The sequence below is a fragment of the Acromyrmex echinatior genome, chromosome 15 (genome assembly GCF_024713525.1).
Source record: "Acromyrmex echinatior isolate Ae372 chromosome 15, ASM2471352v2, whole genome shotgun sequence".
NCBI lineage: Eukaryota > Metazoa > Arthropoda > Insecta > Hymenoptera > Formicidae > Acromyrmex > Acromyrmex echinatior.
The window spans coordinates 8,539,341-8,567,157 of record NC_141866.1 but is presented as its reverse complement, the minus strand read 5'-3'; the positions used below and the strand labels follow the sequence as shown (position 1 = coordinate 8,567,157).

At 35.2% G+C, this 27,817-nt stretch overlaps 1 protein-coding gene across 1 annotated transcript; it reads left to right on the top strand.

Moving 5' to 3' along the window:
- Positions 1–12,571: 12,571 nt before the first annotated feature.
- Positions 12,572–26,602, top strand: LOC147907262 (uncharacterized). The gene is made up of 18 exons (XM_087413976.1): positions 12,572–12,778; positions 15,047–15,213; positions 15,466–15,711; positions 16,069–16,250; positions 16,328–16,558; positions 16,618–18,594; positions 18,649–18,936; positions 19,036–19,360; positions 19,539–19,772; positions 20,102–20,367; positions 20,589–20,737; positions 20,811–21,815; positions 21,899–22,042; positions 22,184–22,297; positions 22,393–22,551; positions 22,622–22,849; positions 22,996–23,254; positions 23,708–26,602. The coding sequence occupies exons 1-18, from the start codon at positions 12,572–12,574 to the stop codon at positions 25,885–25,887; spliced, it is 8,361 nt and encodes a 2,786-aa protein (XP_087270102.1). The 3' UTR covers positions 25,888–26,602.
- Positions 26,603–27,817: the final 1,215 nt, after the last annotated feature.

Below are 27,817 nucleotides of genomic sequence, written 5' to 3'. Positions count from 1 at the left end.
GTCACTGTCCGGTGAATCATTCGATTAATTTCCAGTCGCATTGTCAGATGATGTGCGGTCCACTTAACGCTACAAATGCTTCAAAGCATTCGATTGATCCAGCAGAGAAAAGAATTTTATTACTTAACCAATCAAAGATGCTTCAAAGCATTTGTAGTATCAAATGGACCATAGTCACAAACATCTTTTCTTTCGCGAGGTTGTTTTTTCTTCAATGCATTTAAAGCCATATGTTTTTTTATGCTTATTCGAATATCTTACATAATTCCTGGCGATCGCTAAGCAACTTTTATACAAGACACGATAAATTGCAAAAATTAGAAGCTAGCAACTCATCAATCAGAACAAAATCGGATATCAATGAAAAGGAAAATTATCATCAGGAAAATTATCCGGAATGTAGCACAAATGACTTTCTAGCTCATATATATATGTATATATATGTGCTGAATATCAATTCGCGACCTAAATTGCTACATAAAAAGACCAGAAAAAAATTGTGTCTCGGCATACGAATCCATTGTTGATAGATAAAAGTGAATGGAGAAATTACCACACGCGAACGCCACCGATGCAACTGTTTTCCGGCTGTCGCAGCTGTCGCTGCAATTGCAACCAGCTTCTAACCAGTAATCTTACCGCTGATGGTGAGAGAAAGAAAGAAGAATGGAGAACTGAAGTGGAGCATGTCGCTGGCATTACCGGCCCTCGGCGTAGGTGCAAAGCGGATTATAAAGGAGTTAAAAGTATTAAAATCACGATGTATTTTAGCTCGCGACGTTGTGTTCCCGGCGGCACTTCCATTCCCCGCAAATGAGACAGGCAGGCGAGAAGGGGACGAAAGACGAGAAAGTCGAGTGTAACGCGAAGTAAAGGCGCAGAGGAACGCTATGGGGGGTACTGGGGGACAAAAAGGGGACCAAAGCAGGGGTGGCGGGAAAGGGATGAAGCTGAGAGGGTACGGAGTGTATAAGTGCTCCGCCTGCAGAGACGAGAGATGAAAGGCGCAGTATGCTCGAGGACACAGATACATTTGCCGGCGAGAATGCTGAAAAATAATGAAAAAAAGTGACGACAGAGTTGGGCGCGGAAAGTAAAAAGACTTACTGATCGGGGAAATATCTACAGAATTTTCTAACGGAGATACAGAGTACGGATCAGATCCGCGTTTTTCCGCGCACTGACCTGGAAAATCGCCGCTACTTGAGCGCTATTGGCACTAATTATAAGATTTCGAGTGTATCGAGTAACGAGGGATGCTTTCGAGAAGAGATGTAATCGATGTTCCGTAAAATTGCGATACCGTCGCTGAAAAAAACAAGAAGCATATTCATGAAAAAATATTGAAATGTATATATGATCTTTTATGAATATGTGATCTTTTATGAATCTTTTATGGAACTGTATAATAATGTAAGTAAAACTATCTTTTCTAAGATGCTACTGTTAATTTTGAGCCTCGTCTTGAAGTTATATTTGAATTACAAGTACTAGTAAATAAAACTGTTATTGCAAATATCATTTTAAATGAAATTCGAAAAATAAGTCTCCATATTTTCGTGAATTAATATCTTACCCGGTATTTGCTTCGAAATTTTCTCAACTAGTATTGACGAACTCAATATATTTTAAATTAATGTATCTTTGCTTAAAGTTAACGTAATTGAACGATTTATTTCCATTTTGAAAGTCAAAATTCGAAAAATGATATCATGTAAGATTGTGAAAAACATTTATTTTTCACAACGTAATCGAAGAAAACGTTCAAGTTCATTAAATCCACAATTCCAATTAGAGTTATAATACATATGGGTTATACATCTTTTTTTTTAATTCGGACACGTTTGCAGGCGAATCGCAAACGGATAATAAATTCGTTGTCTCGTACTTTGCCAATGCAGACTTTCCTTAGCCTCGGTCACCGCACTGAAACGCGTAGAGATCGCGAATCCAATACCATTAGACCTCGTGCACAACATATCCGCGCGTGGTGAACGCACGAGGGCTAAAGTGCGACGGGCGAATTATGGGGATGTACTCGTAGGGCGTCGGATGTGCCATGGGATCACCATAAGGCGGGATATTTCGTGAGGCCGTCTACGTGGCTGACGCCGTCGATGCGACTGTAAGGGACGCTCGTTTCGCCCGCTGGGAATTTCAACGGATCACCCGTTATATATCCGAGGGGGTTATCGGGCGAACGACTGAAAAATAATTTGCAGTTTCCCCGCGCTCTCTCGTGGGGAAAATGACCAGAGACTCGAAAATATACGCTCGCGCAAGCTGCCCTTTTCGGTTCCTCGATGATTCCTGTAATTCCCTCCGTTTGTTATTTTTGTATGTCTATCGTTGCCGAATTTATGTACGTAACTTTCAAAAGAGCAAAAATCTTGTAGCAAGATATAAGAATGTGAACAGAAAATAGTTTTTACATTTAGGACTATCTCTGCTTGGAAACAAACAATTGGGCCGTTGGTAATTCATGTTGATAATTAATATATCGTAGATGTATTGAAGATATTTAATTTAACATTTCATCATTTCTAATTACGCAACCTTATTATCCATATGCAGAAGGAAATCTTTTGAGATTCGACTAGCTACTATCGTAACTGGGAATAATAATCAAAACCAGGTGCTTGAAGGGTCTTGTATAACACGCGCGTGATATCTTGTCGTCGCGATACCAAAACGCGAGTTGTATGTAATCAGTAGTATTAGCCCCTGTCGTGATACGGTAATTTCCTGAATTGTCAAACGTACTGACAGTTTGATACTGTTATAGGCGCGCAACGCGTTGATAACTGAACGTGTAATATCACGTAATGGAAAAAGCATCGCTGTCAAAACTGCCGTTTGCATAATCGCAATGGTAATAACGATATATCTAATTTTATTTATAATCTGATTACTATTTCGGCTCAACCATCTTCATACATATTCAAAGAAAGATAATTCAGAACTAAACACGAAAAGAACAATTGTCTACATATTGTACATTAGCATATCAATTTAACGATAATGTCAATTTAATGATGTATATATTATTTATAATTAAATGCACAGGTGTGCATATTATTTGTGTAAGTCTGTGTAATCAAGCGATTTAAATGTGATAAAAGGCAGGAAACTCTCTCGTACGAGATGATCGTAACATCCGTTTAATATCGGAAGAACGCAGATAGGAAAGGTGGAACGTGAAGTCGCTATAGAAGGCTGATTTTAATCCTTGCCATATCAAAGGAGGGAAAGGAACGATGCCGAATTGACTTGAAGTCTCTTCAGGCGAGATGCTTAATTCCACCCTGTTCTTCTGTAACCACTCTTTGGTGACTTCCCCTCCTTTCCCTTTCCCCCTTTTCCGTCTTGCATTCTCGAATGAATAATCCCGTATTTTTAATTCCTACTTTTTTAATCCCTATTCATCAAATATATTGAAAATTTTATTTATAAACACCTTACATTATTTTTCTATCATTATAAATCATTAATTTATTACATGTAAGTAAATAAAATAATTTAAATTAAATTATGTCAAATAAAATAATCACAAACAATATATGTAAGTATTTGAAACCGAATTAGCCATAAACTAATCGTGTAAAATAAAAAATAAAAGCTAAAGATTGGCAAAACTAAAAATAAAAATAAAAGCTAAAAAGAAAAGATTGGCTGCTGCAACAAATTAGATGGTAAAAGAAGGATACGATAATTAACGTAAAATTCACTTTTGAAATATGAAACTCAAATCTACATACACTGAAAAGATTTCTGCAGCATCCAATTTTTGGTTCTTGCAATTAATTTTTGGTTGTGTTAGCTTATTCGCAATATGGAATTCCGATAGGCTAATGTAACCAAAAATTAGCTAATATTGCTACTGCAATCAATTACAAATGCTGTGTCATATTCAGCCAATCTTTTCTTTCAGTGTGTGAAAATTATTTGTTGGGTATGTGAAAATTATTTGTTGAGAAATATTTCAGATTTCAAAAGTAAATTTTACATTAATAATCGTATCTTTATTTTCTATTATCTAATTTTTTGTCCACAAACATTCCAATTGCTATGATCAATATATAACTTCTTATATTTGTGCAATTTAGAAATGCCTGTCCGTAAACGCGCGAAAAGTAATTTCGAGTCTGAGCAGAAAGGATTCGAGATGGTGCGTGATACGAAGAACAAGGATTCCAAGAAATATCCCGAAGGAGAATCAAACGGGATTTTGTCGTCTCGAAATCGTATATCATTTCAACTACGACGTTTGTATTGCCGTCTGTATTGCGACTTGCAATAAGTATCATCCGATTTTATATAGGTTTTATTCAGACTAATTACGCGAATATTACGTAGTATCATACAAACCGCTAACGCAAACGAATCATTAGTGAGAACATCGATATTTTAATCCGCGATTGTTTGCAATTACATAGAAAATCTCTCTTCAGACAGTGCTTGCGTATTCCAGTTGTCGTAATAAAATTAATTACATACTGACTTAACTATGAAACTAATCCAGAGATATATTAGCATTTACATTCCATTTCAAGATGATCGAGTCAGAATGTCGATTACTGTACATATTCAACGTATCTTCCGTCATTAAATATACATTTACATACAATAATTTAAATACAAAGCTGTCGATACGCTTCCTAATCAACTTTCCTATTAAGGAAACATTTTTTCCTCTATAATTAAAAAATAACTAAAAATATAATGATTTTTTAAAACAAATAATTTGAAGTATATAAAATAAATAAACTGCAATCATTTTTCCACTATAATTTTTTATATAAATAAATTCCTGTATATAGCATGTTATTAGAATGAATAAATATTTATGTTATTAATTGTATTGTTCTCAAATGAAGATATAATTCAGAAATTTCCTAAAATTTCTATGAATAATTAATAAAAATATAATTTTAACAATTCCTCTCTCTGTATTTATCGATAAAATTTTCTGTATTTTTTCAAACTATCGCTTACCATCGTGGTTCTACTTTGTATTAACCGGTTCCACAGTGACAAGAATCGAATGACATCGAATGCGGGAAACGCAGAAACATTCGGTGACTAAACGTTTATAGGCACTTAGGGCAACTTTTCCTCGCGCAACGCTATATGAATAAGTGATAAAGCCGCAGTAGGATGAGGGCGAAGTCCGTAGTATAAATTCCAGGAGGTTGTCCTGCGCCCGGGCTCTCTCCCCAGGGTACACCACGCCCTCAAAGCAGCGGCATAAGGGTTATGCTTGATAGATACGGCCCGGCTAAGTGCTTATCGTATTTCGTTTAGACGCCACCACACTCGGAGCTACAACGATCGTTCTTGTGAACGAACCCTTAAGAGCATCGTGTGCTTAAAGCTCGCTCGGCTCGACTTCTTCCATCTAAAATTTCGAGCGAATGGAAATAAAAATTCGCGCCACGGCGCAATTTTCACGAATGCAAAATGTTAAAGGATCTAAAGTAGAAAATGTTTTATCTGCTTATAGTGGCGGATAAAGATGATGTTAATGTTGCATTTTTCCTGTGAATAATGAATTTTCATAGTTTTCTAAGCAATGTGCAAATCTATTAGGTTGGAACAAAAATTTGTAGTGCTACTTCATTTCTATTATGCCTAAGGGGCTTATTCTGTACTTTTAACGACTTTATTGTAGTTTTATTAATAAATGAGAGAGATTTACATTCTTCGAAATATAATGTTGTCCCACGACTATCATATTTTCAGGGTAAACTCAGATTTTGTATAAAAAGCTGCGCAATGACAATTTAACGATATCGTTAGAGTCGTTAAGAGTTACAAAATGGACCCCTAAATGTTTTTTAAAAAAATTGGCAATTATACACGGAAAGAATTTTTTTAAAGTTTATCTTGAAAATATGATAGTCGTGGGACAACATTGTATTTTGAAGAATTTTAATGTAAATCTCTCTCATTTATTAATAAAATTACAATAAAGTATAAAATAAGTTTAATTAATTATTTTATTGAAATTTTATTGAAATTGCATGATAAAAATCTTTAAAATATTGTATCACTATCATATTTTCAAGGTAAATTTTAAAAGAAAATTTTCTCTGTGTACCTTTCGATAGAGCAAAGTTTCAACTGTATCTGTTTTTTAAATGGTTAATTAATGTTTAATTGTTCGAAAGATTTTTCCTCTGTATGAACTTTTTTGTGCTTTCACTGTATAATATATTTATGATATTTTATTCATTTAATTTTTATGAAGAGTCGCAAGTAATCAATAATTATTTACTTATTATAACTATTTATTAATCGTGCTATTGATAGTATTAATAATTTATTAATTTTTTCTGTATCTAAAAACAAATCGCATAATAATTTGCTTCAAAAGATAATGTCGACACGGTGATGAAGACCGCGAAGTATCGAGAGAGAAATGCCGTGGAAACCGAAGGAACTCGTTAAATACGATCTTGTGTTGTCTACAAATTTATTTTGGATTTGGTGCTACGACAGACAAAGGAAGAAAAATAAAACGAGACAAGTCCGGGCAGATCAAGATTCGAGAGTAAGGTTCATCCAAGATCGAAGGCACGTTATGGAGTATACGTATACTCCTCCGACAGTCGTACGGCGGTCTTAAGGGATAAGGCTTTTTCACCTTCGTTCCGAAAGAGAGTCGTGTCTTTACGAACGCGTTAGTTTCACGTTCTGCTTATGGCCCACTGGGGGCCCCATTAAAATGCCGCGAATTGTTTACCACCCGACCCCGTGCGTGCACCTCGTAATATCTGTTGTAAACTATTCTTATATGACGTTCATGAAAGTCCACTTCTAAAAAAAGGCATTAAATCGATACTCGAATATATCGAAGTTTATTATTGTCTCTTTTTCGCGATGGCTGTCTCTTACTGCGTTTATTTCTCGTGAACGGTTATCATATTTTAACAGTTATATCGAAAAATTGATACTATCACCTATCACAGTATATAATACGGTAAGAGTGTAATATTAATTCTAATTAGTATTCACTTCGAAATTTCCTTAACTGGTATTTGCAGGTTCAGTATACTTTAAATTAATCCTTGTTTAAATTTAATGTAATTGAACAATTTTTTTTTCATTTTGAAGATCGAAATCTAAGGAATAAAATTATGTAAGACTTAAAATTGTGTAAGATTTTCTAAAGCATTTGTTATAAACAATTTATCACAAATTAGAAAAATGTCTGGGCTCACCAGCAAATATATCAATAATTAGAGGTAGTTACTGATACACTAAAAAAAAAAAAGATTGGTTGCTGCAGTAAATGAGGTTAAATATGGCGTAGCATTTTTAATTGGTTGCTACAGTCAATTAAAAATGCTATGCCATATTTAACCATCTAATTTGCTGCAGCAACCAATCTTTTTTTTCAGTGTATGTATTTAGATATGTATTTAAACGAGCATTAAGCAAATATAGTAAAAAATAAAAAATGAAAAACTAAATAATACGTACAAAACCTGTCGCCTCTGTGATGGCTAATACTTGTAAAATTAGAAACCCTTTGCAATAGCGTATCTCATAACACAACAAATGCGACTTTTGCATTTCGAAGCGATTTTTGTCCCGTTAATAAAGCCTGCCTGAATTATTCCGTCGACGAATGCGACATTATGAAAAATTGGCAGCAATTTCGCACGATCAGCATCCTCCATTAACGCGGTCAACGTCGCATTCGCGTGATATGCGAATTCTCTTTGCATGCTACTTAAATCCGCGAGTGAATTCTATCAATTCTCGCTCGCGTACGGACCGCATAATGGTCGGAAGAGCTTATCGGTTATTAATGAAGTGAATAACGTCGCGTATCGTCACGAACGGAGGAGGGGGCCGTTTAATGGATCGTTAGTTCCAGGAGACATAAACGAAATTCAGCATGCCTGCTCTTCGGCGTTCCGCGCGATTCCCCGATTGTATTATCGATTATGATGACCGAAAATTCACGAATGAGGAAATTAAAAACTTTCCTAAAATTTTATCAGGAAAAATGACGACTTTATAATAATGATGACATAAATAAGTTAAAATTATAGAAGAGAATATTTAGTTAAGATAATAATATTTTATCTTTATTTGCATTTAATTTTATTACGTTTTGATTTTCCAGTCTGAGCCTGCACTGAAAATCAGAGCCGAAACCGTCATCGTGCGCCTCCTTTCCCGCCTCGTCTTTTCCGCTCGGGCTGATCGCGTATACACGCATGGTGGCTCGCTTTTGCTCAGGTTAACGCAAATGCGACGGGAACAAACAAACGGGGAATACAAATCTAGAGTGAAATGAACAATGCCCGAGAGAGTTACTGCCTCCTAATTGAAACCGCCCCGCTCCCTGCGCTTCCTCTTTCCTCTTTCCGCTTTCCTCACTCTCCGTCCTTTCCATCCTCTTCTGGTATCACCCTTCCTCCCTGTCCCACCGATTCTTCCTCATCCCTTTCCACCCCCGCACCGCCTAATCGTCCCGCACAGATGCGTGCCGCGTTTTCTCTCTATCCACGTATAAAGCGTATAGTTTATGACAAAAGTTCGGCCTCGAGTTTAACAAAACGCCCATCGGCCCATTGCAGTACACGAGCCGATGCGTTTACATGCGTCGAATAAACGGGTATTGATCACGTCGCTCGAGATCATCCGACGTTCATTCGTGCCGTCGTTAAAAGAATACCGTAACGCTACTACGTTGAGCTAATGGGCATTCTAATTACTCCACTGAGGAGAGCTTCGTGCTAACGCGATCCGTATACATATTATTTTAATTATGCTATACTGTTGATCTCGCAATATATCATTAACGTAATGATGCGATAATAATTTTAACTTGATAATAACTAATGAATTAATGATACTCAATGTAATAACATATTCAATTTTTGATATTATATTAATGATGTTATACAATTGTGTTATATTTTAAAATTCCTGTTCACTCACTACTATCTCAGATTGTGACGTCAAAAACGAAAGAGAAGAAAACATACAGTAAAAATTCTTGTAAAATATATATATTTGAAAGAAATATTCTTCAATAAAATAACATTGCAATCGATAGAATAGATTTATACTTTAGATTTATTTTTGTTTCTGTTATGTTGTTTTATTGTTGTTTTAACACATTTTTATATTGATATTGTATGAAAAATTGTTATTGTATATTTTCTTGCTTCTGACGTCAATCCGAGCAAGTGAAAGGAGCCTTAATAATAATTAACAACACCAACAAATACAGACTATTTTTTTATTAAAGTATTGTTGATCCAATTGATTTATTCAACAATGCAATGATTACTATAATATATATTTTTTAACATTATATTCGAAGATTTCTCTTTTCTCCAATGTATCTAAAATTATGATATACGGTTTCTCGAACGAAAATCCAAGTGGGAACAACGATTAGCCTAAATTCGTCTGTGAGAATATTAACAAGATTAGCTATATATGACGACCATATAAATCAATTATTCACCTAGATCTGGTTTCCCTGTTTTCTCGTTCATTCATGTACAAAGCGTATACCTATACATGTGAAAATTAACGCATGAAGCCTATTTCACACACTTACGAAATTCGACCTCTGTAGACTTTGGATATTTCCTGCGAAAGCTGCGAGCGTCGTAACGAAATTCCTCTATGCAAGAAGTTTTCGTCCAATACGCCGAAAATAAACTCGTCTAGTCTTAAGAGAGACGTTGCAAGCGCGCGTGTTATATTTCACAGGTGTGTTTAAATCCCCAACATTCTCAAGATAGCTTAAATTTACTATCGTACTCAGTAATTTAGAGATGTCTTGTATAACAGTTTGCATCGATTTTCTTCGGATATAATTTAATCGAAAGGAATCCTTCGATATTCACGGATGGTGGATTTATCATTTCAATGATTAATTGAATGCCCGTGAGTATCGCCAAACATGTAATGACTGGCTTTAACAAACGTCACTCTCTTTGTTGAATGAAAGATAAAAAAAGACTGATGGAAATGCGGCAGCGGGAAGATATGCGCATTTATTGAAATCGATAATCGATGCGAAACAATCGGTGCTCGATCGAAATTTGTTATGCGAGACGTCAACGGACGCAATTCAATCGGCACAGCGTGACATAGATCGTTTTCGCGAACGTTATCATCGATGGCGCGCGCATGAGTGTGCGTGCGAAAACGAGTTGCTAATCCAGCGCGCCGTAAAATACCAGGTAAAAAGAGCCGCAATCGTATAAGTGACGTGCCAATCTCTGTTTTCATTATATTCTCTCGTTTATGAAATTTCCGTTTTAATTTGTATACCATAAGAATCATGATAATTCGAATACTTGAGCTACAAATTTAGCATTTACGTATCAAAAGTATTTAAATAAAAATAATTACGGATATGTATGATATTTACTTGTTTTTGAGAGGCATATACATACAGATGATTGTCAGATGAAAGATAACCGAATTAGAAAATTTCTCAATAAATAAATTGATTTAAAATTAATTTATTTAGCTGCTCGTTATTTAATTATATAGATATAAAATTGTCTCTATGGTTATATATGTATATATATATAATTTTATTCTTCACTTGAACTCTCGTCTTTTACTCTCTTATCATTCTGAAGAGAAAATTGTAAGAATATTGAGGCTAATTCCGAAAGAGTATTGCTCTTCTTCGTAGAAAATCGCACGAGAATCACGCTTGAGGAAATCGAGACATCTCCGTTGTGATGTCTTCGCAAACACATAGCCAACGAAAGACGTGGTGAACGAAGGAACGACGGGAACAAGGCCGTCATCACAGGAAGAGACGGAGTCGAGATTACCAGCGCGCTTCGTTTTCCCTCCTTTCGTTCTCCTTTTCCGCGTCCGCCACTCTCCGCATTCAAACGTGAAGTTATCAGGGCTAATTTTCCGCCTTTGTCGCGCCCCTCGGTGGCCACCAGCCGGTTCATTATTCGCATCTAGCGACCACTGTTTTTAATAACCTAATGGCTCTTACGCGGTACATTATATCGCCACTCTTCTCTTTTCTCACCCCCTTCTCTGCTCCCTCCATCAGCTTCGTTATTTTTTCGTTGGCCCGCTCCTTTATTCACGATTCTTGACGAAGCGATGAAACATCCAACTCTCCTACCATTCGTTCGCTCATGGCAGTGAGCTCTCTCTCTCTCGGACTCGCATTCCACCGGGAGAGATTACGGCGAACGAGAAATTCTCCTGAAAATTCTTCCCTGACTTTCCCTTTCGTGCGATCGCTTAGGCCTTTATTCCTTGCACTTTTGTTGAATGGCGAGCCTCTGCGGTTTTTGTCTCAGCGAATAATCGAAGGAAAGATGAGTTTGCGAACGTTGCAGATATTAGACACAAATAAAGAATAAAGACACTCGAGTTATTGTTAATCGCGCAATTGGTCTCGCTTCTTGAGTGATTGATCATTGTGCGAAGATGCGAATTATCAATAACGCGAATACGTCGATAGGAAGAAATTAGGAACAATTCTTCTCACCGACAATTCTCTTTGACTCAGATCATTTATTTCCTTGATAAATATTGGGCATAAGCGACAGTATCAATCGCGGTACGTTTTCTCGCTTCCAATTGCAAGGTTTCGTTTTTCACACTTCGCGAAGGAGTCAAACTAGACGCAGAGCTCCCGCGGCTGAGTAATACGGCTGATTACGATTCAGAATGCGAGGGCGATGATATTTCACTTCTTTTTCGAGGCTTTACGATCGGACGTTTTTAATTTCCCGCCGTGCGCTCCGGCGAGAGGCCCAAGCCGAATGCAAATTGTGACAGGAAAGTTATGCGCGACCGTGAAATTAATGTCTTTCCGAGATCGGGACTTAATAACCCGTTATATACTCCGCGTGCCACACACATATACGCGTGTGCAATCCTGCTAGCGGATTTATGAAGTGACGAAGTCTCTCGTGCGCGCTTGCTAAATTGAATTCGACTTGCCCCATTTCTTTGGCTCGTATAAATCAGAGAATCGATCGTCGATATTTTCGTTTAAATATCTAATATGTACCTATTTGTTTAATTTTGCATCTACTGCACTGTACGATTAAATTATAATATCTTAATGAATAATATTCATAGATTATATTAGGTGTTGGAATTAATTCGTAGCGTTTTTTAATGAAAGAATGTTATTTATTTCACATGAGCATTAAAAAATACATTAATGAAAGTACTTCTCATCACTTGTAAAACGCTACGAATTAATTCCAACACCTAATATATGTATATTTGTTGCTGAAACTAATTTTAAGGTATCAATATCGGTTATTTGCTACAACGATATAATTGTGATTTTTCAGTTGCTTGGATAAAAGAACGGAACATAAAGAAAAAAAAAAGAAAAACATAAAATTAAGAAATGTATGTCCTCTTCTTAGTTCTCTATCATTAGTTGTTATTTCAAAATTGCATTTTAAAATTAAAATACAAAATTTTAATAATTTTAAATATTCAAACTTATTTTCTGGAAAATTTCATTGTTTTAATTTGTAATGTTGTCGTAGCAAATGACAGATATTAACTTATAATATTTTACAGTATGAAACGAACAGCGAGATCGTTCTTTCTCTCACTTTGCCTTCGAGTATGCCTCGTGATCTACATGCTTTCCATCGTTTCTACGTTCAGCTTGGCGGAAGTTAGCAAACATGATAAGAGAAAAGTAACATACACAAAGGAAAGATTCGACTCGATTAAAAAATCAAAAAAATCGACCATTTCTCCAGATCAGCATGAAAATAATAAGGTTAATCAATATATATTTACATAACCAAAACTATTTTAATATTTCATCAATCTAGAATGATGCTTGTCGTTACTCGATGATGCACGCAATTTTTTTCAATAGAAATTTTCTATGAGATTTCACAAAGCGAGTGTATTATCATGATTGATAAGAGGAATAATATCTGAAGGAATAATATCTCGGCCGAGAGCGACATACGGCGACAGATTCTGTTCTCAAGAACGTTTTTTAATATTTCAAGCGTTAATTTCTTTTGGTGGGAGACATACGGGAACGCGCAGAGCATCTCTTCCGCCAGCTCTGTCTTTATGCCGAGTGACAAAATGACAAAGGGTTGGTCGCCCCGGGCCAGCGATATTACCGTTTCCGTTTCGGAACTATGCGAACTGTCGTCTATCGTTCCTCTCTTCGGTCGCGTATTGCGGCCGAAAATGCCTTGTGATTGATTATGCCCGCCGCACTTTCGGTACTCGACTCCCGCAATGGCCGATTGATGGAGAATTTGCGAAAAGGATCGTCACGCTTGCAAACGGAATCAGAATGTCTTAAAACATTATAAAACATTATTAATGCGTTTTTAGAACTGGAAAACAGATAAAATAATTTCAGGAGATCACGAATAATTCAAATTATATAACTAATAGTAAAATACGATTTTTCCTCGTACTATAGTGTTTTTACAAAAAAAAATATTTGATTATATCACATTGTATCGGTAACGTAATTTTATCCAATATAGTCTATCTAAGCGTTACGATTTTTATTGAATTAAATATTGAAAATATTTAATTGAAAGGATTCGAAATATTTCTGAAAATATTTCTGAACATAAATTGAAAATATGAGAAATTTTCAATATTTATGTGAGTTTAATAAAAATTTAATTATCTATGTAATTACTTACAAACAGCAAGTAAATTGCCGTATTTGGCAATCATATATAATATAGTAAAACTATTAGTTGTGTGTGGATCATTCTTTAAAAAAAAATTCATATTTTTTTTATCTAGAACAATATCAAATTAATAAAATATTTAATAGATGATTGATCATAAAGATTATGTATGATTTTATTTCATTTCATTACCGTTTTATATATTTTAATTTGAATAAATAAATTTATGCAATAAAAGTATCGTTATAACATATTAAACACCCAGGGATACATTTAACTGAGGATAACGTTGATTTTTTTTCATAAAATCTAATGCTATTTACTACCTACTATGAAAGCTATAAGACAATTCTTATGATATTACACTTTAAGAATGAATTTTTAAAGATACATACATTAATTAACTGTGCACATTTAATTAATTAACGATATCAATAAAATGTGTAGCGCTGATAAATGTGTAACCTAATAAATTAAATTCAATTGACACTTGAAAGAGATAAAACAAATACTAAAGAATCATGTGATATGTATCATTTAATGGAAAATACTATAATTATTTAAATAAAAAAATGATTCACATCTGGTGCTTTTACCCTACCTTATAATTTATAATATACACTTATGCATTCTGATAAAATTAAACATCTTTCAACCAACAAAGACATTTCATTATCGTAGGCAGTTTAATAAAAAGAATTCTCGTATACACACATACAACGCTAGCTAGGTCGAAAGAGAAACCGAGGGTGAGACGGAAGGCGAGTCTTTATTTAGTTAAATGCCGCGTATAATTGGGTGTAAGATCTTTTTTTTGTTCGGCAAACCGACCGCAACGTCGTGTCCTACCGCGAAACCACTGCGTCGCGAGGCTCAAGTTTTCCACCCCTTTTCCGCAGCGCGCTAGCTGCCGGTGGTGGCTGCCAGCCACCTGATGGTACAAGGGCCCACCGGGAATGAGATGCAGATTGCCAGAGGCCACTTCAGCCATGGGGGGAGTGAATTTTTAATAATACCGCGCTTCGTGCCCGCGGCTCCCGGATGTAGAATCCCATTGTTTCGGCCGCACGAGCGCGTCGGAAAAAGGACGAAGCGAAATAGTATGTACGCGATGCGTTACGGGACATCCACCCAGCATTATTATAACGCGCTAACGTGTCGGTGCGGGTGGTAGGAAGGGATTGTCAGCGGCAGAATATTCCGCCGTCTTCGCAGCAAGAATGCTGCTGCAGAATGTTCAAAGCCCGTGGTACATTTAAGAATACGAGTCGCTTGTGCAAGTGTTAATTTTCTCTTTCCCTTTTATAAAATACAGGAAATTAATGTATGTCAATTAGCTTATTAAGCTGTGATATTGTCTTTTAAACATATAGATTGACGGCAACCGAAATTATTCCATGTATAAATCTGTGATGATTAGCGATGAGAAAAATAGCGCGGCTTTAAATAGATTTCTGGAAGATGTTCTAAATGCGCAAAACGATTTGAAGTGGATAGATCACGTCAAGCGTCATATTAATCATAGAACACGTCTAAATGAGTAAGAGCTTAGATATAAGTTATGTTGCTTGTTACTGTAACGAGAAAGAAAAAAGTAAAATGAAAAGTAAAATAAATTCAATAGGAATTGTTACTAAGCTTAACTCAATTTCCATAAATTTTAATCGCTAGAAATGTCCACTTCAATTGGAAAAAGTTACCAACAACCTCGATCTATATATTTGCATTCTACAGTGATTTAGAAACGCGCCAATTTTTATTGAGTGATTTAATAGGAATATTTCCGATACAGTCCGCTGGCGCATACAAACCAGCACTCTACGGTATCCATCAACACGAGGAATATCCTGGAACGGGATGATATTGGTTATGGAAGTAGGTTACGCGGCAAGAGGGGTTTCGATCGGAATTATGAAACGATGTGGATGCTGCAGAAGAAATATGGACGGAAGAGTACTCGCGATATACCTCAAAGAGTCTATCTAGATAATGATATGACATTTAATGCTGATAACGCTCTTTATCGGTCCCATGGCACGTAAGAGCACGAATAATATTAATATATTACAAAATTATAATTTATATTTTTGTTTAAATAAAATCTAAAAAAAATTAATAAAATATTTTTAGTGTTAAAATAATATTTTATTTTTTATAAAGTTTTTTTTTGATAAATATTCTATTTTTATTTTTTCATATTGTGTTATCTTTCTAAAATGATATCTTTTTATTGATACAAACACGTCAGATAAAAATAACAATTTACATATAATTTAAGATTATTTGACTTGAATTAATGGACTACATTTTTCATACTTGTACGTAGCAAATCTTCTAAAAGCTAGCATGTTTCTTATAGTAGACAGATAGAAATTCATTCCACTCTTGAGCGTAGGTTAGATAGAACTATCTACGAAGAAGGAACGATGGCCGATCAGCCATTGAAAGATTGGACTGGAAAGAAGAATTTCCATTCCTCGCGCGACTGGTCGAATTCTAATGAGAATCCCAAAGTGACTAACGGCAAAAGTACATGGCTTCGAGATTACGAATCTCCTGAAAATCTCGTTAATTCTGGTATTATCGAAATAATTAAAATATGTTCAAAATATTGATTTAGATTTGATGAATATATGTTAAACGTGATCTCTTAGATTCGAACAAAGACGAAAAGTTACATGCTGATCTGCGGGATCAATTCGAAGTATCATTGCACGATCCGATACATGCAAATGATTTAATTGCTTTGCGAAGATCTCCAGTTGCAATCAGAAATGACAAAATTCGAAATGTACCGTTATCATTGGAATCTTTGAAGAGAACTGTATTGAAATTAAGAGATAGTTTGATATTGGGCTATAAAAGGAAAAATACAATACCGAAAAGTAATAATTACGATCAACATTATTATTATTACTGTCATTATTATAATCAACTTTTTCAGGAGAATCTAATTGGTGGGATGAGCCTAGATCGACAGCTGAAATGTACAATTTTAGGGAAGATCTTGACAACTATCTTGATGAAGAAACAATGCGGAGGCTAAAAAAAGCAAAAAATGTAGATAACGAAGATGAAAATGACTCAAAACTTTTTCAGGGAATAGAATTTAGAGAAACATATTTTGGGAAACGAAATGCGAAAGAATCACATGATCGCAGTAAACGCAGTAGAAGGAGTTTCATCGTTGATTCAAATTACACAAATCATCAGAAAGATATTCCTGAAAATAATCGCTATCGAAAAATTGAAATAATTAATAACGTCCTCGAAAATATAACTACAATACGAAATACTGAAGAAGTCGTTACCAAATTATATTCTAGTCTCAATAACGACGGAAAAAATTCAGTGAACGCTTCAAACAAGATGAATATTACCGATTCGCAAAATTCTTTAGATAAAGGATTTTTTTCAAATAATCATTTCAATAATTTAACGACTGTCCCATCAAAAGCTAACAAAACAAACATTTTTAAACTAAAACATTCTCCAAACACAGAACTATATTTAAATGATCATTTCTTCAATAACAAATCATTATTTGTCATAAAAACGGACTTACAAACGCATTTACCAGAACATATTACCAAAAATGAAGTTCCTAACACAAGCTTGAAGGAAATTGGTCAACGTTCCACAATCAAAATTGATCATACAGCAGAGATTCCTACTAACTCTCCCAATTTCGAAAAAAGCACATTCACTAATGCGATAGATTTTTTAATAAACGATAATGCCTATGATTCTGAAAAATCCCTGAAATATCGAAGTGACGGAAAGAAATTAGGATTCGCGGCGCAGAAAATATCGCAACTCAGCATAGATGATGAACAATCGAAGGGCGTGGAAAAGGAGTTTCCCCAGGGAAATATGTCGCATGGGTTTGGTATCGGGACAAATGAATCATGGAGCTGTGTCGTCACAACAATCGTAACTGCGAAAGAAAGAGAAATTGAGGCAGACGGAACGCAAAACCGCGAGCCGATACCCGGTGTCATCAAAATATTTGAGCCTCGAGGGCGTCTATATCAAAAGCAGGAGGCAGAGACGACGACGAGATTGTCTCGGCAAATGGAAAAAGACGATACGTCCGCGACGAAGATGAAGACGAACGAAGATGAAGTCGACAAGTCAAGAAATACAAATGCAAGGAAAGATTCTTTGACTTCGCTGATTGATTCTGTCACTAATATGACAATGAAACCGGAAACCGCATATATAAATATATCTGAGACTGGTGAATCGATAATACTGAAGGATCTCACTTCGGTGACTGTAGACAACGATTTGCGAAAGCAGCAACAGATGGTTCCGTCTCTAAGTGTCGAGAATAGCAACGCAAATAAATCGAATGGAAATTTGGATACTGATGAAATCGATATTCGTGTTCTCGGGTCAAACGGAAATGAGACTATGAATGTAAAGGAAGATACACGAACTATAATGGAAGCTCACGAATATCACAAATCCGATAATAATTTACAGAGAAAATTATTATGGGTTTCCACGATTTCAATCGATGGCGAAACTAGAGATTCATCGATAAAGAGCATGGGATCAGTTTTTAGTATTGCGACTGAGAGTCATATTGACAATGTGAATGAGAATCAACAGCAAAATAAAATAACCGATTCTGCAAAATATTTTGGTAAAATATTGACTAGAACTAAACGCGAAGATAAAGCTGAAGAAAGTCGTATGCAAGATGCTTTAAATTCTCAGATTGCGGAAATAAATCATAACGCTCGTTACAAACAATTTGTATATCCTTATAAAAATATTGACACTAATAATGAAGAGAATACAGCAGTCGAGAAAGAAGCGGCGATAAATTACGACGAGAATAATGAAAAATATCAAAATCAAAATGTCGAAGAACTTAAAGGGCTCTATAATGACAGAGAAGATATACTTGAAGGTATAAAAATTTGATGAATTTCACAGCGAAAATAACACAAAAGTAATATATAAGACGTATTTACAGATAATGATAAAGAACTGGAAAGGAATATAGAGGGACAATCTTCATTTAGAGAGCAAATTAATCCTATAAGAGCTAAAGTTAATATGTTAATTAAGCAAAGGCTTGATAAGAAAAAGCACATAGACAGTACAAATTATAGAAGAAAAAGACATAATATGTTAAATATGGTCGAGTATTACGATTATGATGAAGAGCAAGAACGCGATGCTCCAATAAACGAGCAGGAAGCTGTAAATAAAAATAATAAATTTTCAATTAATGCAAAAATAAAACGCGGTAAGATAAGCATAATAAAATTCATATTAAAAAGTGTGTAACTAAAAATATAGTAAATTTCTGAAACTAATTGGACATCGAAATTTCAATTGACCGCAGCTGGCAAATCATCATGTAAGTCAGGTGACTTAGGGAAGAAGAAGAATGAAAACGCCGAGGCGATAATGAAAGAAGAACTCAGAAAAGCAAAAGCAAAGAACAAAGAGCCAAAAGAAGAAATTGTCGTTGATCTTGGTAAAAATAAGACTACGAAAAGAGATCAAAGTGATAGAAAGTCCCTCGGTTCGTTAGGATCTAGTTTCGACAACGTGTTCAATGAGGAAAGACAATTATTGTTTAAGGAAAACTTGGGGAAAATTTGTCAAAGCAAAGATTTTGCGAATAATGTTTATCACGAAGAGTCAGCTGCCGCGAAATCGAAATGGTAAATAGAATTATTTTGCAAGCTAACGATAGTCATATATCTTGTTAGTGATTGTTGTCACTAATAACACACATACATATATTATAAGATACCTTCTATTTTAATTATAAATTTATCACATAAATGCATGCAATTTGATGTTATTGATGCAAACGACCAAAAAATAGATGTCTGATAGGTTGGACCAACCGTTTGAAGATAGAAGCGCATCATTGAAAAAGAATTCAGAGTTATTATTAGAAGACAATAAAGAAAAAATTTTGAATGAACCTTTAGAATACATATCCAATGCAGATGTAAATCCCAATGTTGTCACAAATATTTTATTGGATATTCAACCCCTCAAGATTATGGATCAAAATAAAGAATTAGAAACTTCAAAAGATTTCTATGAAGATCTTGGAAACGATCGGTACAAATGCTTTAAAAATTACGTTATACATTGTAATATATATAAAATATACATATACAAAATTTCAAATAGAATAATGTTTGATTTATGCATAATTAATATGATGATAATTTGCAGAAATAGCTTATTTTAAATCCTTCATAATTCTACAATAAAATTAGAATATTTTATATATTTTTATATTTTATATATTTTAAATAAAAATCAATTGATAAATATTAACTGAAGAAAATTCATAAATAAATTTTGCTAAAATTATTTAGGGTTGCATACATATACATGATTCACGAAATTGTGCAGATATAATGTTTATTTATTTCTTTTTGTAGATCAGAAGATTATCAAGAGAACAATTCAAATAATGTTGAGTTCCTGTATGAAGAATTAAAGAATTTGTACGATTGGCCTGATGGTGAATTAAAGAGCAGTCCTCGGCTTAGAGGCGATCGAAGACTACGCTATGAATCAGATGGTATACTTGATACAAATCCCTCTCAATTGCCAGCCAAACAGCCATTGAACGATAGATTCCTTAGCTCGAGTCAAAGCAATAAAACACAAAAGAGATTCCAGTCAATTGATGCATCTTTGATGAGTAAATATTGAATCCAATCATCAAGAATAAAAGAATTCTTACTTATTTTCACTTTAATCAAATCTATCCATACGATTTTTTAATATTTTATATTAATTTTGATTTTAATGACAAGTTTATTTCTATCTTCATTTTCTTCTTCTTCTAGCTGTAGTTTTATTACGATTATTTTTATAACGCTTATATAATAGCAATACTTTTACGAAATATTTGATTGATAGTAGTAGATTCGAATAACATTCTGGCGAGCAATTATTTCACACTTAAAGTCATGGATGATATGTTTAAAGATAACATAGAGCAGAGTTCAACGGAGAAAAATTTACCGAGTTCATTTTCTATCAGAACTGCCAAGTCAAAAGTATCTACAGTATGTGATTATTATTTATTGCAATGTTATTTATACTTTTTTCGCAACAATATGAAGTAATTAATTGATATAGGTAGAAGATAAAAATGTTCCGCTTTCGAAAGGACGACCAGTAATCGATACAGATTCCGAGACTCCATATGAAAATACCAAGTACATCGAGTCCAAAACACATGAATTACTGAAACGAAATCTTAATTTGGAGGAACAGGCGGCGATTAGTTCACAAGACTTATATGAATCTTTCGTAGAATCACCATATTGGCATGATGATTCCAATGTAAAAGTCAGATTGGGCAGAGGACTGAAAGCTATAAACGATACAATAATTTCAGATTTATTAGACGCAGAAAATGCAACTTTTTTGCAAACCTTTCATGATAATTCATCGACATCACAAAATTGGCACAATAATACAATCACAAATTCATTTAATATTTTTAATAATAATAATCATGATGTACCTGAGCGAAGAGCTAAAAATGTTCAAAAATCGATTTTAATGAATATGGTTAATATGGATGGTGATGACCGCGATACCGAACAAAAATACATAAATAATCAAACAAGAATTAGAAGAGCAGCTATTTCGTATCGTACGTTTTACGACAACTTGAATCAAAATCAACACGATTACGATGAAACGAGCAGGAATCTAGATAATCAGTTTCATTCTTCCAATATCATCGAAAATCAGTTCGATGAACCGTATGGCGGATATGAGATTGAAAACTGGAACAGTGACACACAAAATCGTGATCGATACTCAAAAATTTCTCGAATCAATAGAAAGAAGGAGAAACTCGAAAAAAGGAATAAAAAGGATAAGCACTTCTCGAAAAAACACGCAAAGAAAAGTAGTTCACACTCTTCCTCAAATAGAAACAGAAGATATCACATACAACGGTCTGATATGTCGAAGAACTGGGATAATTTAAAGCAGAAGAACAAAGCATCTCCTTTGATTAGACAGACTAAAGTTCAGAAGAGTAAATCGACTGAGCAAGGACTACTTCGTGCAAGAATGAACGAGGCACTGGGCGAAAAAGTGTTTTACGAGAATGTGGAGGATCAAAGTGTGAGTGAAAGGACAACCGCTGATCGCGTCGTAGATCGCGCGACTGGATTAAAAAGAGAAAAGAATTAAGGATGATTTTTCAGACAGTGAAGCCGGAGGTGGATGATGCACGCAGAAAGGAAATTACGCTGCTCCTCGCAGCCGACAACATCGATGACGAGTCGCAGATGGACGTGGCTCTTCACGGTGAACTAGCTGGAAAAATCGTCGAGCAAATATTCGAACAGGCAAGTAAAGGATCGTGTTGTGTGATGTCAAAGCTAGTTTCGATATCCCTTTTATCGAATATTAATATAAAAATTATTTGACGCACAGAATGGTCTTCTAACATAAAAATAATAATTCTAATGATAATCATGATATTACAGGTTCAAAAAAATGATCGATTGAAGAGTGTTTTTGGTCCTGGACTTCACCGTGATCACAAAACGGAAGATGTGATAAGGAGTAATATTTATCAACAAGGACTCGACAAAGATGGAGTAATCACGATATTTATCACAAGATTTGCGTGTATCGTGTATGACAGAAATATTGATCATTTCAAATTTTTATTTTTTAAATTAATATGCTTTAGACGAATCACACGGAAATAATGAAGAAAGTTATGGGACTCCTTGATACGCTAATTCTAAATGAAGTGCAAAAGAAAACTTGCATTACTTTATCGCTGGATATGCGAGAATTTTTAGGCTGGATGCTGGAGATGAATCGAGAAGGGGAATTGTTGGAAGAGGTATGTAATCTCCAATTGCATCGTGCGATATAATTAATTCTCAATCAATTAATATTAATTTTTAACCCAGGTACCACTGCTGCCATTGATCCGTGAGAAAATTATTCCAGAGCAAAACAGCAAGACAGCAAGCAGAACAGGACGCAAATTCCTGTTTGACAGCACCGTCGAGCAAGAAGGAGAAGGAAATATTAATGATCTACAGAAAAAAGTAAGAATATTGGAAACTCTTGTAAAGGAATATAACGCCCTGACTCCAAAAGAGAAAACAAAGGTTCGAGCAGTCCACGACTATTTGGTAAGATTTTACGTACAAATATAAGTTAATGTACCATTTGATATTTGACTAGAAATGATGATAAAATTTTATATATGATAAGAGATATCTCATAAATATCACAAAAATATTTGAAAACTATATCAGAAAAATATTTTATTATTTAGATTCAGCAGTCAAATCTACTTTTGCAATACATCGAAGCGCGAGAAACTGCAGAAACAAAAGGAAAGCCTACATCAATGTTTGCAGCTAGAGCTAGAACCGGAAATGTCTTACAGTATCAAAGCGCAGTACCTAATGCCATTAATGCAAACCATTCGGTGACAAAAGACGCATTCTCTTTGCCAATCGATTCGCATAATCTTTTTCGGTTCAACAATTCGTTTGAAACAACAGATAAACAACTCCATGACGTACTATCCAGTACGTAATATCTTTAGTGATTATATTTTGATTTTTAGTGTCTTCTAAAAAAAAATATTGATATATATATATTTATTATTTCCAATTGACAGTTTAAGAATATCAAAATTTCGGCACATAAAATGCGGCAAATAAATGTTACGGGTGATGTTCCTTTAATTATCGATATCGGGAAATTGGTTATCGGAAATGTTTTCGGTCTAAATACCACGGCATGATAAACTATTTCCGCATCGAGTCAATAAAAAAAAACCATGGTGGTTTTGACCAAACTTTCATACTCGAGTAATTACGTCCGCATAATATCTGGTCCAAAAATAGTACGACAAAAATATCTGCTCGATCATTCTGTGATAAAAGCAGTCAATTTATTTATTATATTTTTACTTAATATTCTCAGAAAAGTAAATTAGCATAACAAATTTATGCTCTGTTACGTTTTAAAATTTCCAGGTCACGTTGCATTTGGTCGCAGAGAAACGCGCAGCGTCGATAACATTCCATCGAAACGACGGCGATGTCGCAAAACGAAACGTCAGAAGTTCCGTAATCAAAAGAAAAAGAAAAATCATAGACAGTCAAAGAAGAGACACAATGAGCATCGTAGACGCCTAGATCACATAGGATCATTCCTAAAATACAGGAAGTCGCGACAAAAACGCGCAAATCCCGATGAAAACGATGAGGCTTCGCTTTATTATTTAGGTTACGAGAAGCCAAAAATTTACGATTCGTTCGATCTCCTCGATGCGAAGTTGAAAAGAAAGAGAAAAAAGAGGAAACGAAAATTAATTGATAAGAAAAACGCGGCAATCGAGACTGATAGGATACTCGATTTGTTACCAATAAAAGACAAAAATCGCATGGAGGACGAAGTGATACTGCTCAACAAGCGAGAAGCCTGGAAAAGAGAAAACGAAAAACAGCTGGAGGAGGTTGCCTTCGGCAAAGACATAAGGAATAGCACAAAGAGGGAAAGAAAACGATTCGAGAAATTGACGGAAGGAGGTAAACCTCCTTCGATCAATGAAACGAGTTCCAGAATGAAGCGAGAGGACATAATTCGCAAGACATCAACCGGCGAGAGTACAGACCGTTCCAATAAATCTCATGCAGCATTCAAAATTCGTGATGGCGAAGCATGGAATACTTCGAAAATAAATAATGTTAATGGCGTAAAGAATGAGAATAAACTAGAGTTGGTTGAGCGGAGAATCAATGTTTTCGCGAACAACAAAACCGATGCGGCAATTGATTCCGCGGTTACAGAAGTCAGCGCGGAAGAAAAGTTAGCGACAAATGCGGGAACCAATAATCAGATTAAGGGAAAACTTCGTGCTATAAACCGTGAAACAAAAATTGACAAGGCGAATGGAAGTACGAGCTTTGTAAACTTGACGAGGAACGCGAAACCTCGGGTCTCGGAGGACCGACAGAAAGTTTCAGTAACGGAAAAAGAAGCAGATGATAACGCTGTAAAATTAAATCGTGCGACAAACTATCGACGTGAGGAAATAGATCCTGAAATCGAGTTGAAAAATCTGAGACAGGGAAGAGAGAAAAAAATTTATGACGTCGCAAACTGGAAGACTGGCGACTACTTTTACGATGATGATAATCTTTCTAGAAATAAATTAAGGGAAAAATATATGGCTAAGTTAGACGAACTGGGTGACCTGGATATGAATCCCGAGAATAATTTTGTGCTTCTGAGATTAAGAAATAATAAATGGTTGAATGACGTCGAATGGAAGCTGTTGCCGATAATAAAACAATCTCCATACGACGATTATGCCTTACCAAAAATTCGTTTAATAGAAAAAGAAACACCTGTATCAAGCAACATTAAAGATGTGCAATCTCAATCCAACACTTATTTAATTAGCCCAAAATTTGGACAATGGAAACATCGCAAAAGAAATAGTGATATCTCACCTATATTTAAAATAACCGACAGTGATCATTTTCCGCGCAAAATTTATCGGAAAGCGAAACGAGCGTCTGAGATAGCGAGATTCAAGGATTTACAGGTAGATCCCAAAATTATTCTTAAAGTTCAAAGACTATCTCGGCCATGGAACAACAAAAGATCAAATGGCGTTGTAGAATTTGGAATGCCTTTGGTATTGAAAAATCCTAGTCGCGAGTTTCGTGAAATACTTCGCTCTCGCAATCATCCAGAGCTCAGCGATCGAGTAATCTACGATGCAGTCGGTCTGCAATTACCGGTTTGGCCGTATCAGTATTACGATTTTACGGATTCATCAACCTTTCACTTCGTCCCGGACATTCATGGGAGAGGCAACGAGATATATCAATATCCCACGGAAACGTATCTCGAATATGGCCCCTTTAAAAAACGCCGCTCTCATGATGCGAACCAGCGATTCGCGAGGCGAAATAGATTCCGCTTGAAAATCTCAAAAGGAGAAGATACCAACAATTTTCCGACGAATAATTTAACAAACAAGAGCTCGAAGTCCAGATTTTCACAAGGAAAGTTTCGCGTGGAATCAGCCACAACGGCTCTCGCGAATGGTGAAGATTATTTCGTGTCCGGAAAGACAAAATACACAGGAAAGAATGCGAGGAAAATTGAAAATGAAATGAAAGTAAAAAAATTGACAGAATAGACGAGATCTTCGATTGATGGGCAATAAAAGCATTTAGTTGCTCAACATAGATAATAATTATTCCTATATTTAATGAAGATGTAATATAAGGAAAAATAGATTAAGAATCTTGAGAAATACCGTGAATTAATGTAACGCGAGAAGAAAGGACGTCGCATTGTATTGCGTTCCATTTTCAGGTCAAATCGCGACGTGATAATTGTCAACGGGCGTCTAAATAATTTCATCGGATAAATCGGATAAATCATCGATGCGCGATTATCGTAATTGACACATTCGCCCTATCTATGCACCAGACAAGCCTGTGAAACCTCGTAAATCGTCCTAGCTCGTCGGGATGAACCCAGCGTCGTCGCGTGTTTGCACACACCATACCACTGTCCACTAATCCATCGCTGCAGTGCAGTTAATGGCGTTGCCTTGCACTAATTAGATTAACAGATCGCGTCAAAAGTTAAGAGACTTCGACATGTCGACGTTGCATCTTAATCCAGAATTAAATTGCATCCATTATAATGTAGATTCATCGAACATTTTTAAAAAGAAGAATATTAAAAAGAAAAACAAGCATTTACTTTGGCTTCTGCTTAATAATATTGTTTTTCATTTCTATTTAGCTAGATTATGTAACATTTAACTCATTTGCATATAAAACACTGAAAAATCATCGAAAGTTGCAATAAAGTAAGATTATATCATAATTTTGCATAGTCCTTAATAGAACCTATATTCATGACGCAATTCCAAAGCTTAAAGAAAAAAGAAAGAAGTAGTACGTCGAGTGTACATGTTGTCTCTAAGATTTTCATAAAATGCAAACGTTTCATATGTATCCACGCGATAAAAGCCAAATCTTTCAAACCCGCTGCGGCCACGCCGACTCAATCTCACCGACTTACTCTCCCATCTAACAGGAAAAAGAGTGTATGCAGCGTATTCCCTTCTGCCCCGACCCGGCTTGGCTCAAAATATCTCGAAAGTTTCCTCGTAAAGTAAGGCCATGCGGCGGAATTCCCTCCGGCCAATTAAAGTCTCGAAATCGGACGTGCTCGCTTATGCAGGCAAAATAGGCAAGGCAGGGATGAGAAAAAGAGAACGAGAAACAATTGAGAAAAGAACAGAGAAAGAGAGAGAGAGAGAGAGAACCAGAACCAGAGGAAGGATAAGACACAGCCGTGTAGTCGGTGGATGTTATTACTTATTCGACTCTGGGATTTTAAGGGCGGGTTGGATTTATTTAGATATTCCGGCAGGAGCATCTGCTCGTGGTTCGATGTCTCCTCTCCCGCGCCTACGCTTGCCCGTTTCGCTCTTCTTCGGCGTGCATTAATATACGCACGGAGAGCCGGTAAGGGGTAGCAACATTTTTACATAACATTAGGTTGTTCGAGCTACTCGAAACTTCGTACTACGGTTTGGGACCACTAATAGGAGTTAAAGCGAAACGCGAAACGTCGTCGTCAAATTAAATTCTGTATTGTAATCACGTATTGTAGTTTACCCATTTATAAACATCATAGAGATTAATAGTTATGCCTCATTGTCTTTACTTCTTTCGTTGGAAATCAGTGTGATTATTGCAAATATTACTATATACGCATGCAATAGAATCTGTTTCTTTTAGCTAATTATGCTAATTATTTTTCTCTTACGCTAATTTTATATATATGTATATATATCTAATATTAGTACAAGAGAAACAACATTTTTATTTCTATAGAATTGTAAATTTTATATTACATTACAGTATTTTTCATTTCAATTATTGAAAAAAAAGGATCGTACAAAAAGTTAAATAATTTTATCTCAAGCCTCTATGAGAGTAATATTAATTTTATAATAATATTTGATTATTGATGTAAAAAATAATAATACATAAATTGCAATAAACTACACAAAAGATATAGCTAAAGAAAACAGATTAATTGTT